The sequence below is a fragment of the Sorex araneus genome, chromosome X, assembly GCF_027595985.1.
Source record: "Sorex araneus isolate mSorAra2 chromosome X, mSorAra2.pri, whole genome shotgun sequence".
Taxonomy (NCBI): Eukaryota; Metazoa; Chordata; class Mammalia; order Eulipotyphla; family Soricidae; genus Sorex; species Sorex araneus.
The window spans coordinates 290,920,666-290,939,539 of NC_073313.1; the positions used below are offsets into that span (position 1 = coordinate 290,920,666).

The window sequence follows — 18,874 nt, forward strand, 5'->3', positions numbered from 1 at the left end:
ATGTGTGTCTGGACCAAAACGTGGGCAGTGACAAAACAGGCAGCAGGAGATGCCGACTTCCCACAGAGCCCTCCATCCCGCCGGAGTGGGCACTTCCGAGTCGCCAGCTCTCAGCATCCTGCACGATCAAAGCCAACACAGCTCTTCTCTTGCCAGCTTTTCCTGACTCCCACTATTTTCCCTTTGGATGACGATTTCAAAGTGACTATTTTTTTTTCTCCAGACTGTGTGACCATTTTGCAGAGTCATGGTGCCTCTTTGCAGAGTGAACAGTCACTCTTTATAACTGTGGTAACAGCTTAGATAAGAGACAGTAGTTTCGATTACAGTGTACTAGACAGGCACAATAACTGCCTTAGAGGCAGTTCTGTGTCTCTCTTCAACAAAAGAGAAACTGCCCATCAGCAAGTTCTGGACTGAGGGGCGGGGCCATGTTCGGTCTGCACTGCTTGCTTCCCCTGTCGAGAAGCAGCCAATTCTCAAGGCCTATATTTGGCTTAAAATATATACTGTGGGTTGGAGCGATGGTACAGGAGGTAAAGCGATTTCCTGGCATGCAGCCAACCCTGATTCCATCCCTACCACCACATACGGTTAGTCCCCCAAATACTATCATGAGTGACCCCTAAGCACTGCTTGGTGTGGCCCTAAAAGCCTCCCCCACCAAAAACTTATGCTGGGTCAGACTGGGGAGATAACTTGCTTGAGTGCAAGTTGGAAAGAAGGAGACTAGAGCTGGATGCCCAGAACCTCATGTTCTCCCCAGCACTACCAAGAACACCCCCTGAGCACTGAGCCAGGAACAGCATATTGGGTATAGCCCCACCCCCAAATAAAACAAAAACAAGTATACTGGATTAACCATTCCACACCTGGAAAATTTTCAATGGCCAACAGCTGTCACAGCAGAGGAAGAAGACAAAAAGGGCATCAATATAACCATAACCACCACCAACAATACCCGCCTTCCAAAAAACACAAACAAACAAATTGAATCTAAATAGGCCAGGTTTAAGAAAGCCAGTCAGAGAGAGAGAAAAGCAGAGTACCTATAAACAGAAAATGACAAGAAGCAAGTCAGATGCGTGGAACTCCCCAAAATGGTATCAGACGTAGGCTCAGTCTCCATGCATTTGGAATTCTAATCCACCCCCAACCCTTAGTATCAAACCCCTTTCACCTAAGAAGGCACCTAAACCTCCTGCAAGCAAATAAAATAAAATAAGACAACCCCCTCACCCAAATACCTTTCATTTACTTTTCCCAGCAGTCTCAAAGTTGAACATAATTCTCACAAAAAACGAAAGTAGAGCCTCTGTCAAGGACACATGGCAGGGCTGAAAGATCGTTTCTGGTGGGCTATGACAGAGGACAGCAACTTAAAGGCTGGTCCCAGTAGGAAGTCACGGCACTTTTCACTGTGCTCTCAATTAAGTGCTGATGTTCACTGCTGCCTTCTAGCAGTGATCCATGGCAGAAAGTTACAATCTGCACTTTCAGGCTGCTGTGAAAGCCTTCAGTCAGAGAGATGAAGACCTGAGATTCACTGAAGAGAAACTGAAGGTACTTATGTAGGAAAGTTAAAAAAAAGAAAATAGAAAAAAGAAACAAATCTGAAATCTGAGGGACAGAAAAGGACAACCATCTAAATAATTTAGAGTGTAAAGTGTGCTGTAGGCTGAGGAAATTATGCCAGTGTCCTTGCAAAAACTTAATTCCATCACTGCAGGCAAGACCCAGGGCCGCTGGGAATGACCACTTTAAATGAAAGTAATTAATCAACTATGCTGAGCAAGTAGGAGTGCAGATCCACTAGGGAGCCCTGGAAGGGCCATAAAACACAAGGTGAAACCAAGGTAGCCACTGGAAAGAGAAAGGTTAAATAGGATATAAATACTCTTACCCAGTGTCAGCACCTTTATACGGAAGTCTGAGAAATCAAAATAAAACTCACAAATATCCCTCAAAACTCAAGTGAGCAGAATCACCAGTGGCCTAATTAGAACTAAATTATCTGAAAGAAGCTATCTCACCCCGCAAGCAGGTCTATTCACTGCAGAGACAGATTCTCATAGGAGCACAGATTCACTTTGGGTAAGTGAGGTACAGCCAGGAGAAACTGTTCCCCAAGAGAAGCATCTGCTCACCTCAGTGGCTCCCAGTTCCACCAAGTGACCATACCACCAGCATTCAAAGTCACATTCATGAAACTGAGTGGCAGAGCTCCATGATTTTCCAGCCAACTCTGACCAAACCAATTTTGAACCAGACTGAGGGTTGTTTTTTTTTTTTTTTAATTTTATTGAATCACCATGAGATAGTTACAAGCTTTCATGTTTGGGTTACAATCTCACAATGATCAAACACCCATCCCTCCACCACTGCATATTCCCCACCACCAATATCCCGGGTATACCCCCCCTTTCCCACCCTCCCACTGCCTCCATGGCAGAGAATATTCCCATACTCTCTCTCTACTTTTGGTACTATGGCTTGCAACACAGACACTTAGAGGTCCATTATCTACTTTCGGCATGCATCTTCCATCCTGACTGATTCCTCCAGCTATCATTTTCTTAGTGATCCCTTCTCCATCTGCCTTCTCGCCTTCGCTCGTGAAGCAGTCTTCCAGCTATGGGACAATCCTCCTGTCCTTGGGTGTCAGCCTCATGTGATGTTATGAGGCAGACTGAGTTGACTTTGATAAAATTACTGCCTAAAAACTGAAAAATGTCAATTTTTTGAATTATAAAGTAATTAACTTTGGGGGCAAAAACCTTTTTGTTAATTGAGTTAGTCAATACTGGTATGAATTTCATCCCCAAAATATTTTTAGCTTTCTCACAACCAACAGGAAAAGAACCTCCAGTAGCACTTACCCAGTTCTAATTACTATAAATTGCCCCCCAACACCAGAAGAGACAAGTCTTTCTCTTACCATTTCGGGACACATCAAGTTCCACCAGTTGCATGAAATTTGCTATTTCTGGAGGGAGCCGCTGTATCTCATTATCACTAAGTCCAAGCTTTCGTAACTTGACTAGCTGGAAAAATTGCTGAAAGAAAAACAAATAGTTTCATGTAAGTCTCACATATATCTGCAACTTCAACTCTTTGCTCAATAAGAAACTGAAGACAGTGTCTTTTCAAAATTAATGAGGCCCCAGAACAGAGACAGCACAGGAGTTAAGGTGTTTCCTTTGTATGCACAGGACCCAGGTTTGATTCTGGACTCACACAGGTTCCCCTTAATAGAGTCTGGAGTAGACCCTAAGCAACTCTGGGCGTGGCCCACCATTACAAGCTCCATCCCAGCCCACCCAAAAAAAAAAAAAAAAGAAAATTAACGAGGACATCACCAATGTCAATTTCCTATTTCTACATTTATTCATGTGAAGAAGTTACCATTGAGATGAGCTGAGACAGGGAATATCTATACTTTTGTACTATTTTTTCACGTCTATTTACATTATCTCAAAATCAAAAGTTTTTAAAAAGTATTTTAAAAATTACCACAAGACTTGTAATTATTCCTTAAACCATTCATTAGATTTTTCTACTAAGGGAAGTTGATGCTACATCCACAATGTTAAACAAACATGTAAACATTCAGGTGAAATGTTGGGCTTTTCTAGATTTTGTTTATTGAATCACTGTGAGACAGGCCCTTACAAAACTGTTCATGGTTGGGTTTCAGTCATACCGTGCTCCAACACCCATCCCTCCATCAGTGAACATTTCCCAGCACCAGTGTCCTTAGTTTCCCTGTAATCAACCCTACCACATCCCCTCCAGCAGAAGCAGACACCTTTCTCTCTTCCCTTCTCTCCCCCATGCTCTCTCCCCCTCTTTCTTCCTCTTTCTCTCACTCCCTCCCTGCCTCCCTCCCCCCTCCCTCTGGCATTGTGGTTTGCAATACAGGTTTCTGAAAGGTTACCAGGTATATCCCTTTACCTACTTTCAAGACTCAGTTCTTGTCCAGCGTGATTATTTCCAACTATTATCGTCTACTGGTCCCTTCTTTATCTTACCTACACAAGTGAAATGTGTTTTAAAGACATTTTTTTAAATGATCAGCAGTGACTTAGACAATTTCTAAGTATACCATAAATGTATGGAGGAGAGAAATAATATTTGGTCGATCAAAAAAAAAAAAAGTGTTGGGTACTTCCACTAATCACTGAGTACCTTTTCCTCACACTTTTTAAGGGCTTTACTAAAATGACAAACAAAAAATGGAAAGATGGATATCAATTTGAAAATATGGAACTAATGTCTGAAGAAAATAAAAAATAAGAGGAGACAATCAAAAATAGTGTGAAAAATAGCATGATATGCCACAAAATCCTTGAAGCTAGAAAACAGAGGAACAGGGATAAGAACAGAATCCTAACACAACTAAGGTTAGCTGGAGGGCAGGGGGCGGGGAGAGGGGAGGAAAGAGAGACAGAGAAGACAGAGACAGAGACAGAGAGACAAAGTAATAGAAAATTAGGTCAAGGTACCTGTGGAGGAAAGTGACTGGTCAAAAATGTACACAAAGCTCAGAACCTCTTCTCTAGCCTGGTGCTGGCCAGGCAGGAGACTGGGAAAGATGGCCCTGGGGACAGGTGACTCCACAGGCAACAGAGGGCAGGGAAGAGCAAGATGCCCATTGGAAAATACCCTCTTCTGGCTGCAGCCAGGCTCCAGGTCAGGCCCACAGCATGATGGGACAAGGGTCTGGTTCTGTGTGCCACCAAGCACACAGAGCTTTTGGTCTTTCCTTTCCCATTCTCATCCCCTTCACTCCTTCCTTTGTCTGGCTCTTTCATTTAAACAAGGCCACATTTCTCCAGACAACACTAGAGGAAAATTCCTAACAAGCAAGAAGGCGATGGGGGGGGGGGGGGGGGGCGGGGGGGACGGCACACTTATGGAAAGGCGGGAATATATATATAAACACATATACATATGTGTGTGTAGACTGTATACGAGGGAACAAACTCATCAGCCCCAAAGCAAAATAAAATACCCTTAGAGAAAAAAGAGAAGATGAAGCAACATAATGGCATTTTTTTTAAGTTCCAGAAAAGAAATAAACTCTTATAAATGGAAAATACTGTAGTTTCAATATAATAATCTAAAATGGGATGAAGGATAACTTTAATAAAATCCCTAAGAATGTACAATGAGAAGATAATGAGATGGAGAAGTGGTGGGAAAGTTAGAAGATTAGAGCTATCAGCATTATATCCAGTTAAATGCCATTCCAAACAAATACTGAGGAGTATGCACCATTAGCTTGAAATGGTCAATAAAATGAATGAAAAAGACATATACCGAAGAATACTACGGAATTTTGCAACTCCAGAAATAAGGAGACTTTCAACATTTTGTGGAAAAGGTGTTCACAGCAGGCCCTGGGACTCAGAATGGCACTGCACTCACCACCCTTAAATATAAGGCAACAGAGAGAGAGGGCTGGAGAGCTCAGTGGGCTGACCTGAGGGGTGGGCGGTCTCAGCACTGAGTATGGTCCCTGGGAGCAGCAGACCCTGCATACCAACAGTGTCTCCAAACCCATCCATCCACTGCCACTCAAAACAGGCAGCAATACTGTCACGATTCCAAGAAACAGTATTTCCAGACTAAAATTGGATACCCAAACAATTCGTGGGGTATGATAGCAAGAATAAAGTCATTTTCAGATGTGCATCATCTCAAAATATGTATCCTAATCCTTTTCTCAGAAAACCATCAAAATGCGCAAGAGGACCTAAAGGGCATATGTAAGATCCCAAAATGAGAGAAAAAAATGGAGAAGAAAGAAAACTTTCAAGATAAAGGAGAGAGACAGAGAGCGAGAGACAGAAAGAGAGACAGAGAGAGAGACAGAGAGAGAGAGAATTCCAAGACTCCAGCTAAACCAAGGTTCCTAAGAGCAATCAGCCCACACCACAGAAAAGAAAAAGATTCCCAAAGGGAATGCTTGGAAAACCAGTATGTAAATAAAAATATATCTAAGAGATCATTTGATGTGTTTGGAAGCATTGAGAAGACAGACTTAGTAATAGCTTACAAATAATAGAGAAAGCAAAGAAAGCAACAACAACAACAAAATTGGGGAGGGACATGAAAAGTGTAAAAAATATATAATCATACATTTAAAATTTGGACATAGTCATTTACATACTGATAAAAATCTATCTTTATATTATGTTAATATTGAGCACGGGAGGGGGAACTGTTTGGTGCTAAAGACTCATCTTTCATAGAATGGAGACAAAGAATTTATAAAAGGGTGTTACATGTGAAAAATCAAGATATAAAAGCAAGACATCCAGCAATGTGGGGACAAATATCAGTAAAAATAGGAATTAGTGAATTTTAACTACTATTTGCATACATTAATTTGCTAAAAATTAGAAATAGATTAGAGAGGGAAAAAAGTGTCTACCAAATACAGGGTGTTCCAAATTAGATGCTAACATTTATTAAGCTCCATCTTTTATTGATGAGAGAACTATATACTAAAGTAACAAAAAAGAAAGAGCCATACTTCAAAAATCAGTTGGTGAAACGCAAAAAATAAAGTTTTCAAGTCCTTAACAACAATAATTCTGGACATCTGTTCTTGTAACATAATTTAAAATAAACCAAACTGCACAAAATGTTTTTGTACTATTATCAACAAAGATCAGGAAAAAAACATGGAGGAACATGCATATCAAAATAAAGGAAATGATTAGCATATTATTAAAAAACTAAATATCAAATACATAACAAAAATGAATAGAATTTCAAACAGAATTGAAAAGAAAAATAAAATTGCAGGTACACTGTGTATAAAAGCAAAAATTGATGTTGACAGGAAGAAAACGAGAAGGAGATGAATAATGCTAGGTGATAAGAAAAGTACATAAGCTTTAAATTACCTTTCAACCCAAAAACTTTTTCATAAAATGAGCTACCAGTCTCACCAAATGAATGCTGCCAATTAGCTATAGATGATAATGAAAGTACTCAATTAAAAAACTTATCCTTTGGATTTCTTTAATCACAGAGTTGAGATTAAGTTTTCTTAAGGAAAGTATTGAAATTTCTTTCTATTGATTATACTAAAGCACTAGCTGACACAAAAACTATTCAAAACAACCACATATCTGAATAATTGTGCTTATGCCAATTGTTCAAAGAGTCTGACAGTTCCATAAAGCATCAATGTGTTTACTCAAGCATAAAACGCTCACTTTGTTTTTCAATAATGGCATAATAGGACCAGCACAAAAACCATCTCAAGTCCATACATTCGGGGACCATTCAGAAACAAGAAATCAAGTCAGAAAGGTACTTAGCTCTATGGTGAACAATGAGTTTGTCTGTCTGTAAAAGTGACAGCCTTCAAATCCCCACACCCAGTAGAAATCTTAGCAACAAGCAAATTTAAATTTTGTTCCACATGTTAAAAGGATCTTCAGAGAGAGCCTGTTACAAACAGTAGTTTATCCAACTTGGGAAGCACATACTAGATGTGAAAACAACCCTATCTGACAGGATCCCCAAATGAAAACAGTAATTCCTCAAATCTTTCTCTCATTATCCTGATAGTACCTTAATTTGGCATCCAAATGGTGTCCAAATGCTTTAAATGAATGACTTCTTCCTAAATTTAACACAACGCAGGTGAAAGGAAACTCATCTCAAATTTTCAACTCCCTCAGGTGGGGGTGGGGGACTGTAGAACTCAACTAGCTGTGCCACCTCTGCCTATTTTATGGGATCAGTCTGGGCACAAGTAGAACCATTCCTATAGCTGTTTTGGCAGGGTGCCTCTGGGCAGAGCGGTCACGTGAAGGAACACACAGACACCATTATTCCACACTGACCCACTTAGAGCACATTCTGTAGAACTTCATCCTAAGAAACACAAGCCATCTTTGATGGTTTGTTGCACCCTACTCTTCTTGTAGCCAACATCATTTTTATTTTTTTTATTAGTGAGTCACCATGAGTTACAGTTACAAACTTATGAACTTTTATGTTTGCATTTTGTTTACATTCCTCCACCAGTGCCCAGTCCGCTCCACCAATGTTCCCAGTATCCCTCCCACCCTCCCACCCCATCTCCACGCCCCCCCACACACACACCCCACCTCTGTGGCAGGGCATTTCCTTTTGTTTTTTCTCTCCTTTGGGTGTTGTGGTTTGCAACAGAGGCACTTCGTAGCCATCGTGTTTGGTCTATATTCGATTTTCAGCACGTATCTCCCATCCCGTGCAGGTCCTCAAACCACACTTTACCTGGTGTTCCCTTCTCTATGCGAGCTGTCCCTTCCTCAAGCATGTGAGACCAGCTTCCAAGCCTTGGAGCCACTCTCCTGGTACCTATCTCTACTATTCTTGGGTGTTAGTCTCCTATTCTGTTATTTTATATTCCACATATGAGTGCAAACTTTCTATGTCTGTCTCTCTCTTTCTGACTCATTTTACTTAGCATGATACTTTCCACTAATATGCAAAGGTCATGACTTCATAAAATCAATACCCAAAAATCCATGGCCTTCCTATACGCAAATAACGAGACAGAGGAAAGTGACATAAAAAAAATCCCATTCACAATCGTGCCCCAGAAAATCAAGTACCTCGAAATCAGCCTAACTAAGGAGGTCAAGGATCTCTACAAAGAAAACTACAAAACGCTAATCAATGAAATAAAATAGGACATGAGGAAATGGAAACATATTCCCTGCTCATGGATAGGAAGAATGAACATTGTCAAAACGCCAATACTCCCCAAAGCACTGTACAAATTCAATGCGATCCCTATAAGGATACCCATGAAAAACTCCAAAGAAATGAAGCAAACACTCCTGAAATTCATATGGAACAATAAACACCCACGAATAGCTAAAGCAATTCTTGGGAAAAGGATGATGGGAAGCATCACCCTCCCCAACCTCAAACTCTACTATAAATCAGTAATAATCAAAACAGCATGATACTGGTCCAAAGGCAGATTCGCAGACCAATGGAACAGGGTGGAATATCCCTACACACAACTCCAATTGTATGAACATCTAATCTTTGATAAGGGAGCAAGAAATGTGAAGTGGAACAAAAAAAGCCTCTTCAACAAATGATGCTGGTATAACTGGACAACCACTTGCAAAAATATGGGTTTAGATCTCGACCTATCACCATGCACAAAATTCAGATCAAAATGGATTAAAGACCTCAACATCAGACCAGAATCCATAAGGTACACTGAAGACAAGGTTGGCAAAACTCTCCACCACATTGAAGCTAATGGTATATTCAAAGATGACATGCCACTGACCAACCAAGTGGAAACAGAGGTAAACAAATGGGACTATATTAAACTAAGAAGCTTCTGCCCCGCAAAAGATACAGTGACAAAAATACAAAGATAATCTATGGATTCTTTGATTTCATGGAGTAGTGTTTTGTAGTTTTCTTTGTAGAGAACTTTTACTTCCTTGGTTAAGCTGATTCCGAGGTACTTGATTTTCTGGGGCACGATTGTGAATGGGATTGCTTTTTTCATGTCCCTTTCCTCTGCCTCATTGTTTGCATATATGAAGGCCATGGATTTTTGGGTATTGATTTTGTAGCCTGCAACTTTACTGTATAAATCTATTGTTTCTCTGAGTTTCTTAGTAGAGGCTTTAGGCTTCTCTAGGTATAGTATATTATAGTCTGCAAATAGTGAGAGTTTGATTTCTTCCTTTCCTATCTGGATGCCCTTAATCTCTTTTTCTTGTCTAATAGCTATCACAAGTACTTCCAGTACTATATTGAAGAGGAGTGGTGAGAGTGAGCATCCTTGTCTTGTGCCTGATCTCAGAGGAAAGGCCCTTAGTTTTTCCCCCGCTGAGGACAATGCTTGCCGTGGGCTTGTGATAGATGGCTTCGATTATCTTGAGGAAAGTTCCTTCAAACCCCATTTTGGTGAGGGTTTTCATCATGAAAGGATGTTGGATCTTGTCAAATGCTTTCTCTGCATCTATTGATATGATCATATGGTTTTTATCTTTACTTTTGTTGATATGGTGGATTATGTTGATTGATTTCCTAATGTTAAACCATCCTTGCATCCCCAGGATGAATCCCACTTAGTCGTGATGTATGATCTTTTTGATGAGTTGTTGGATCCTATTTGCTAGTATTTTGTTGAGGATCTTCGCATCGGTGTTCATCAGGGATATTGGTCTGTAATTTTCTTTCTTAGTGGTGTCTTTGTTTGCTTTTGGTATTAGGGAGATGTGTGCTTCATAGAAACTGTTTGGGAGAGTTCCTGTTTTTACCCTGCTCATGGATAGGGAGAATCAATGTTGTCAAAATGGCAATACTCCCCAAAGCATTATACAGATTCAACGCGATCCCTATAAGGATACCCAGGACATTCTTCAAAGAAATGGATCAAGCAATCCTAAATTTCATATGGAACAACAAACGTCCAAGGATAGCTAAAACAATTCTTGGGAAAAAGACGATGGGAGGCATCACCCTCCCCAACCTCAAACTTTACTACAAAGCGGTAACAATTAAAACAGCATGGTACTGGAACAAAGGCAGAGCCGGAGACCAATGGAACAGGGTGGAATATCCCTACACACAACCCCAAATGTATGATCATCTAATCTTTGATAAGGGAGCAAGAGATGTGAAGTGGAGCAAGGAAAGTCTCTTTAACATATGGTGCTGGCACAACTGGACAACCACATGCAAAAAAAAATGGGTTTAGACCTTGACCTGACACCATGCACAAAAATCAGATCAAAATGGATTAAAGACCTCAACATTAGACCACAAACCATAAGGTACATTGAAGACAAGGTCGGCAAAACCCTCCACGATATTGAAGATAAAGGTATCTTCAAAGGTGGCACGGAACTAAGCAATCTAGTAAAAACAGAGATCAACAAATGGGACTACATTAAACTAAAAAGCTTCTGCACCGCAAAAGATACAGTGACCAGAATACAAAGACTATCCACAGAATGGGAAAGGATATTTACACAATACCCATCAGATAAGGGGTTGATATCAATGGTATATAAAGCACTGGTGGAACTCTACAAGAAGAAAACATCCAACCCCATCAAAAAATGGGGCGAAGAAATGAACAGAAACTTTACCAAGGAAGAAATACGAATGGCCAAAAGGCACATGAAAAAGTGCTCTACATCACTAAGCATCAGAGAGATGCAGATCAAAACAACCACGAGATACCACCTTACACCACAGAGACTAGCACACATCCAAAAGAACAAAAGCAACTGCTGTTGGAGAGGATGTGGGGAGAACGGGACCCTTCTACACTGCTGGTGGGAGCGACTGGTTCAGCCCTTCTGGAAAACAATATGGACAACTCTCAAAAAATTAGAGGTTGAGCTCCCATTTGACCCAGCAATACCACTGCTGGGAATATATCCCAGAGAAGCAAAAAAGTATAATGGAAACGACATCTGCACATGTATATTCATCACAGCACTGTTTACAATAGCCAGAATCTGGAAAAAACCCGAATGCCCTAGAACGGATGACTGGCTGAAGAAACTTTGGTACATCTATACAATGGAATACTATGCAGCTGTTAGAAAAAAGGAGGTCATGAATTTTGTATTTAAGTGGATCGGCATGAAAAGTTTCATGCTAAGTGAAATGAGTCAGAAAGAGAGAGACAGACGTAGAAAGATTGCACTCATCTGTGGAATATAGAATAACAGAGTGGGAGACTAACACCCAAGAATTGTAGAAATAAGTACCAGGAGGTTGACTCCATGGCTTGGAAGCCGGCCTCACATTCTGGGGAAAGGGCAACTCAAAGAAGGGATCACCAACTATAATGTAGTTGAAGGCCATGTCGGGGAAGGGAGTTGCGGGCTGAATGAGGGCTAGAGACTGAGCACAGTGGCCACTCAACACCTTTATTGCAAACCACAACAGCTAATTAGAGAGAGAGAACAGAAAGGAATGCCCTGCCACAGTGGCAGGGTGGGGTGGGGGGAGATGGGATTGGGGAGGGTGGGAGGGAGCCTGGGTTTACTGGTGTTGGAGAATGGGCACTGGTGAAGGGATGGGTTCCCGAACTTTGTATGAGGGAAGCATAAGCACAAAAGTGTATAAATCTGTAACTGTACCCTCACAGTGATTCACTAATTAAAAATAAATAATTTTTTAAAAAAAGATAATCTGTGGAATGGGAAAGAATATTCACCTAATACCCATCAGATAAGGAGTTGATATCAAGGATATACAAGGCACTGGTTGGAATCTACAAGAAGAAAACATCTAACCCCATCAAAAAATGGGGCAATGAAATGAACAGAAATTTTCTCAAGGAAGAAATACGAATGGGAAAAAGGCACATGAAAAAATGCTCTTCATCACTAATCATCAGAGAGATGCAGATCAAAACAACTATGAGATTCCACCTCACAACACAGAGACTGGCATACATCCAAAAGAACAAAAGCAACTGCTGTTGGCATGGATGTGGGGAGAAAGGGACCCTCTTAAACTGCTGGTGGGAATGCCGACTGGTTCAGCCCTTTTGGAAAACAGTATGGTCGCTTCTCAAAAAATTAGAAATTGAGCTCCCATTAGACCCAGCAATACCACTTCTGGGAATATAGCCCAGAGAGGCAAAAAAGTACAGTCAAAATGACATCTGCACTCGAATGTTCATTGCAGCACTGTTTACAATAGCCAGAATCTGGAAAAATACCGGAGTGCCCGAGAACAGATGACTGGTTAAAGAAACTTTGGTATATCTACACAATGTAATACTATGCTGCCACCATCATTTTTAACAGTCTATAAACTGGCTGAACAATTCCCCCCCCCCTTCATTTCTGAAACATTGTGACTCCTGGCAGAGCTTGTAGGACCACATGGGGTGAAAAGAATAAAATTCAGATTGGCTACATGAAAGGCAAGCACCTTACCAGTTGTCCCATTTCTCTGGCCCTGAATGTTTTTTAGTTTTAGACTACTTACTACTCAGGAAACACAATACAAAACTGTTAAGCCAAGATATCACCTTCTTTAACTTGTAATAATGTAAAGCATTACATCTGGAGGAAGACAAGGAATCACCATGACCCAAATATTATCACTAACAATAATGTGACTGGCTGGCAACCTTTAGTAAGGAATTCTCTATGCTTGGCAGTTAACTAACAGTTTTACATGGACTGCAAACTTTCATCATCTCGATGTCACACAATGCTGCAACCTATTAGTTAGCCTTTGCCTCATAACAAACTACCCAAAACCTATTTTTAAGAAGCATTTAAAAATTAAGTCTCTGGGGGCTGGAGTGATAGCACAGCAGGGAGGGCGTTTGCCTTGCACGTGGCCAACCCGGGTTCGATTCCCAGCATCCCATATGGTTCCCTGAGCACCGCCAGGGATAATTCCTGATGGCAGAGCCAGGAGTGACCCCTGTGCATCGCCGGGTGTGACCCAAAAAGCAAAAAAAAATAAAAAATAAAAAATAAATAAAAATTAAGTCTCACATTTCTGTAGGATGCCTGGACATTTCTTCAGCTACTTTCACCTAAGCTGATTTATGCAACTACATTCATCTAAAGAGCTCAAAGGTTTGGAAATGCCATCCTGGCTTCCCTCCTATCAGTCTAGCAATTATTACCAGGCTCAGCAGAAACTCTTCCTTTCTCCATAAGACTTCTAGTGCTCTTCCTTATGAGAGTGACTTCCTTACAGGAAGCTCTCCCAGCAGCACTCAAAAGTGACAAAGGAAGAGATTATAAGGACTCTAAGGGCCAACACCTTAAAATTTGCATAATATCCTTTCCATCACATCAAGAAGGTGGAGAAATGGTTGGCACTGGCAAATGGAAGGAACAGCAGAAATTACACTGAGGAAGAGTAATGGAATGGGAGAAATCTGGTACATTAAACGACCTATCACAGAATGAGGCTGAAGTCTCCAGCATGCAGAGGACATAGTAAATCTAGTTTATCCCAGAAAAAAAAAAATCTATGATTGATCACAGACTAATGACTCTTCTAAGAGACAATCTAAAACTATAACCATATAATGAAGTCATTTTGGCTAAGATACAATTTTTGGATTCACGATATATTTTGATATGTGATAAAGAGGGAGAAAATAAAGAAATAATCACAGAATGGTGAGGGGATTCACTGGGTGCAATACACCCAAAAATTGATTTTAAAGGTTTTTTAGCAAATTTTCAAAAATATAAACTATGAATGAAGTGTTAAAAAAATTTAATTCCATTTTTAAAAATCATGTTTTGGGAAAGATGTGTGGAAAAGGAATGAGACTGGGTGGATTCCTCCTCTGGTCCTCTTTCTGAATAAAAATAACCCATGACTGTAGAGCTATTTTCAATTCTAAAACTTTTTAACTTTTAAAAACCTACTGTGTACTATAAGAGAACAAAATATGGGGCTGGAGCTATAGTACAAGTGGGTAGGGCATTTACCCTGCATGCAGATGACCCGGGTTCGATTCCCAGCATCCCATATGGTCCCTCCAGCACAGCCAGTAGTGATTCCTGAGTGCAGAGCATCACTGGGTGTGACCCAAAAAGCCAAAAAAGAGAGAGAGAAAAGAACAAAATACTACTAGCACACAATCTAATAAGCATTGGGTTAGAAATATGCATAAAAATGAAAGACAGTGAATTAGTGGCTGCCTAGGAAATGGGGAATGACTGCTAATAGAATAAGAATTTTTAGGGGGTGATAAAAATGCTCTAAAATACTCTTCATATCCATCCATTTATAAACAAATTTCATTACTTCATATTTCCTAATAGCTGCATAGTATTCCACTGTGAAGATGTATCATAGTTTCTTTATCCTGGCATCTGCTCTCAGGCATTCAGGTTGTTTTCAGATTTTGGCTATTGTGAACAGTGCCACAATGAACATACAAGTACAGATGTCATTTTTGCTGTGTTCTTGCACCCCAGGGGTACATTCCCAGAAGTGGTACTGCTGGGTTAAATGGGAGCTCAATTTCTAATTCCCAACTGTTTTCAAAAACAGGCTGGAACAGTCGGCATTCCACCAACAATAAATGAGAGTCCCTTTCTCCCCACATCTGCGTAGCTCTGATTGATCTTATTCTTTCTGATGTTCTCCGTGGTGTAAGGTAATATCTCATTGTTATTTTGTTTTGCATCTCTCTGATGATTAGTGATGTAGATGCTAAGTGAAATAAGTCAGAAGGAGTAGAACAGACATAGAATGACTGCACTCATTTATGAGATAAAAGAAAAAAAATCCCACAGTATGAGACTAACACTCACTATGAAAGGTCCATGGTTAGAAGCCTGTCTCAAGGGCTGTGGGAGAGGACAGTTGGAATAGAGAAGGGACCATCATGACAATGATGGCTGGAAGGGATTGCTCTGGATGGGAGATGTGCGCTAAAGTGGGCAAAGGACCAAACATGATGGCCTTGCAGTATTTGTATTGCACACCATAATACCCAAAAGGAAAGAGAGAAAGAGAGAGAGACAGAGACAGAGACAGAGACAGAGAGAAAAACATGCAATAGAGGCAGGCTGGGGGGTGGGCATGGCAGGAGGGATAGGGGGATACTGGTGGTAGGAAACGTACACTGGTGGAGGAATGACTGTTGGAACATTGACTGAAACTCCATCATGAAAGCTTTTAACTACAAAAAGAAGACATCCAACCCCATCAGAAAATGGGGCAATGATATGAACAGAAACCTTCTCAAAGACAATATCCAAATGGCCAAAAGGCACATGAAAAAATGTTCTTCATCACTAATCATCAGGGAGATGCAGATCAAAACAATGAGGTATCATCTCACACCACAGAGACTGGCCCACATCCAAAAGAACAAAAGTAACTGGGGTGCAGATGTGGAAAGAAAGAGACCCACCTTCACTGCTGGTGGGAATGCTGACTGGTTCAGCCCTTTTGGAAAACAGTATGGACGATTCTCAAAAAATTAGAAATTGAGCTTCCATTTGACCCAGCAATACCACTTCTGGGAATATATCCTGGAGAGGCAAAAGAGTATAGTAGAAATGACATCTGCACTTCTATGTTCATTGCAGCACTGTTTACAATAGCCAAAATCTGGAAAACACCCGAGTGCCCAAGAACAGATGACTGGTTAAAGAAACTCTGGTACATTTACACAATGGAATACTATGCAGCTGTTAGAAAAGATGAAGTCATGAAATTAGCATATAAGTGGATGAACATGAAAAGTATCATGTTAAGTGAAATGAGTCAGAAAGAGAGACAGACACAGAAAGATAGCACTCATCTGTGGAATATAAAGTAACAAGATGGGAGACTAACACCCAAGAATAGCAGAGTTAAGGACCAGGAGGTTTACTTCATGGCTTGGAAGCCAGCCTCAAATGCTGGGGGAAAAGGCAGCTCAGATAGAGAAGGGAACACCAAGTAAAGGGTGTTTGGAGGACCTGCTCAGGTTGGGAGATGCGTGACAGAGAGAAGACAATGGCCACTCAATGCCTCTATTGCAAACTACAATACCCAAAAGGAAAGAGAGAACAAAAGGAAATGCCCTTCCACAGAGGCGGGGTGGGGGTGGTGGGAGGGATACTTGGATCATTGGTGGTAGAGAATGGGTACTGGTTAAGGGATGGGTACTCGATCATTGTATGACTGAAACACAAGCAAGAAAGTTTGTAAGTCTGTAACTGTACCTCACGGCGATTCACTAATTTAAAAAAAAAAACCACCTTTGTAACTGTATCTCTCAGGGATTCAATAAAAAAATAAATAAAAATAAAATAAATCCCGCCCACATGGGCAGAGCCATGGCATGTTCGATATGCCAAAAACAGTAACAATAGGTCTCATTTCCCTGACCCTGAAAGTGCCTCCAATTGTTGGGAAAGACAAGTAAGGAGAGGATGCTAAAATCTCAGGGCTGGGAGGAATGGAGATGTTACTGGTGCCTGCTTGAGTAAATCGACAAACAACGGGATGACAGTTTTACACTAAAAAAGTGCTTTAAAATATGATTGTGGTAATGGCTACAAAACTCTGAAAATACTAAAAAAAATTACTGAATCATGCATTTACATAGGCATGCTGCATGTACATGAACTCTACCTCAAAGTGTCAAGTCATGCACAGAATTGGCAAATATTAATGAAGAAGGAACCCCTTCAGCAATAAAAGATAAACTAGGAACACAATAATTATTTCATTGGATACCTATATGCATCGGTAAGATTAAGGTGGTTTTTTTTAATCCCCTGTCAATAGATGAGGAAACTGAGGTTCAGCAATATTCAGTAGCTTTCCTGACACTACTCCTGGTTGACAGCATTAAGGAAAAATTCAAAGCATGGTGAAAAGATGATGGTATAATGAGTTCTCAGATAACCAGGTGGCAATGAAAAAAAAATTTATGAAACTATCCTAATGTAAAATAAAGTCACAGAAGAGGAGGAATTCTTTCTGAGAAAAGGGTAACTTACAGACCTGTGCCAATGAGGTCCAATCAGGTCCACCCTGATTCACTGGCTGAGAGGAAGAAAAGCACAGGTCAGTGCAGCCTGCATGTAATGCTGCTACCAACTTGATTTAAATTTCTGAAAGAAAAGCCATCTAAACATATAAGAAAACACATCGAATGCTAAAGAATCATGGGCACTAAGACATAACCACAGGTACAGCCTCAGACATTGGGAAGGCAGAAGAGAAGGAAAAGCTATGAACAAAACTTTGATTCACATTTACAATATGACAAAGGGAAGGCAGAGGAGCATGTAAGGAAACTGCTCTTGGTCTTAATAGAGACGGCATCATCCCAACAGCAAGACAGTCTGGTGAAATTCGAAAGACTAACACTGGGTAATAACTGGCAATTCAAAATTTTTTAATTTCAAAATTCAAAATTTTAAACACTTTTAGTTAGGAAAAGAACAGAGTTCAGGGACCGAAGAGATAGAACAGTAGGTAGAGTGTTTGCCTTTCATGCAGCCAACCAAGGTTCAATCCCCAACATCCCATATGGTCCCCTGGGCACCACCAGGAGTAATTCCTAAACACAGGAGCAAGAGTAATCCCTAAACATCACTGGGTGTACCCTCCAGACAAATCAAGAGCACCTAAATAAACTAAATTGAACATCTATTTGGCTTCTTAGAAGAACTTTTTTTTCTTTTTGGGGGTATGTAAAGTGGTTATATCCCCATCCTTTCATGGTTTGTTTAAAGATACAGTAGACTAAAGTTTGAAGACAAAAAAAAAAAAAGAGTCCTTTAGATTAAAAAGAATCTTTGTTTTTCTGTGGTACAAAATATAAGTGCCCCAAAGTTGAATGATCCTTAGTATCCTTGGTATAAGTTCTTTTATTCTCAAGAGATTTATATTTAAAAGTAGACTTTCACAAAATTCTTCTTGCCTCTTTAAAAAAAATAGATTGTGGTATATTTGCAGTCTTACTTTTTTTTCATAAGCCATGAATACACATGTATTTGTCATACTATTACATTTGCTCCAGAAACATTTTTTAATGATTATTAGACTCATTCATATCTTGAATTTATTATGTTGTGTTTGCGGACCAATCTTCCTCATACTCATGTTTCAGTTTTTTTTTTTCCCATTCTCATAACTGACTTCTCTCTGCGCTATGCCAACTACTCCCTAGGTTTATCAATCCATTTTCCTTTTCCTTCCATTTCCAAGTTTTGCCCTCTTATTGCATTCTCACTGAGGGTACAACCGAATCTATTTTACTATGTTGTTTGGGGGCCCTATCCTGCTGTGCTCAGAGATTTTTCCTGGCTCTGCATTCAGGGATCATGCCTGGTGGGTCTGGGAGACCATATAGGTTGCTGGGGTT

At 40.4% G+C, this 18,874-nt stretch overlaps 1 protein-coding gene across 1 annotated transcript in view; it reads right to left on the reverse strand.

The window, feature by feature from the left end:
• The window catches only part of LRRC1 (leucine rich repeat containing 1), a 149,014-nt gene that overhangs the window by 87,128 nt on the left and 43,012 nt on the right, over positions 1 to 18,874 (reverse strand). The window contains exon 2 of the mRNA XM_055123441.1: positions 2,939 to 3,056. Coding sequence (XP_054979416.1) covers positions 2,939 to 3,056 — 118 coding nt within the window. The remainder of the gene's footprint in view (positions 1 to 2,938; positions 3,057 to 18,874) is intronic.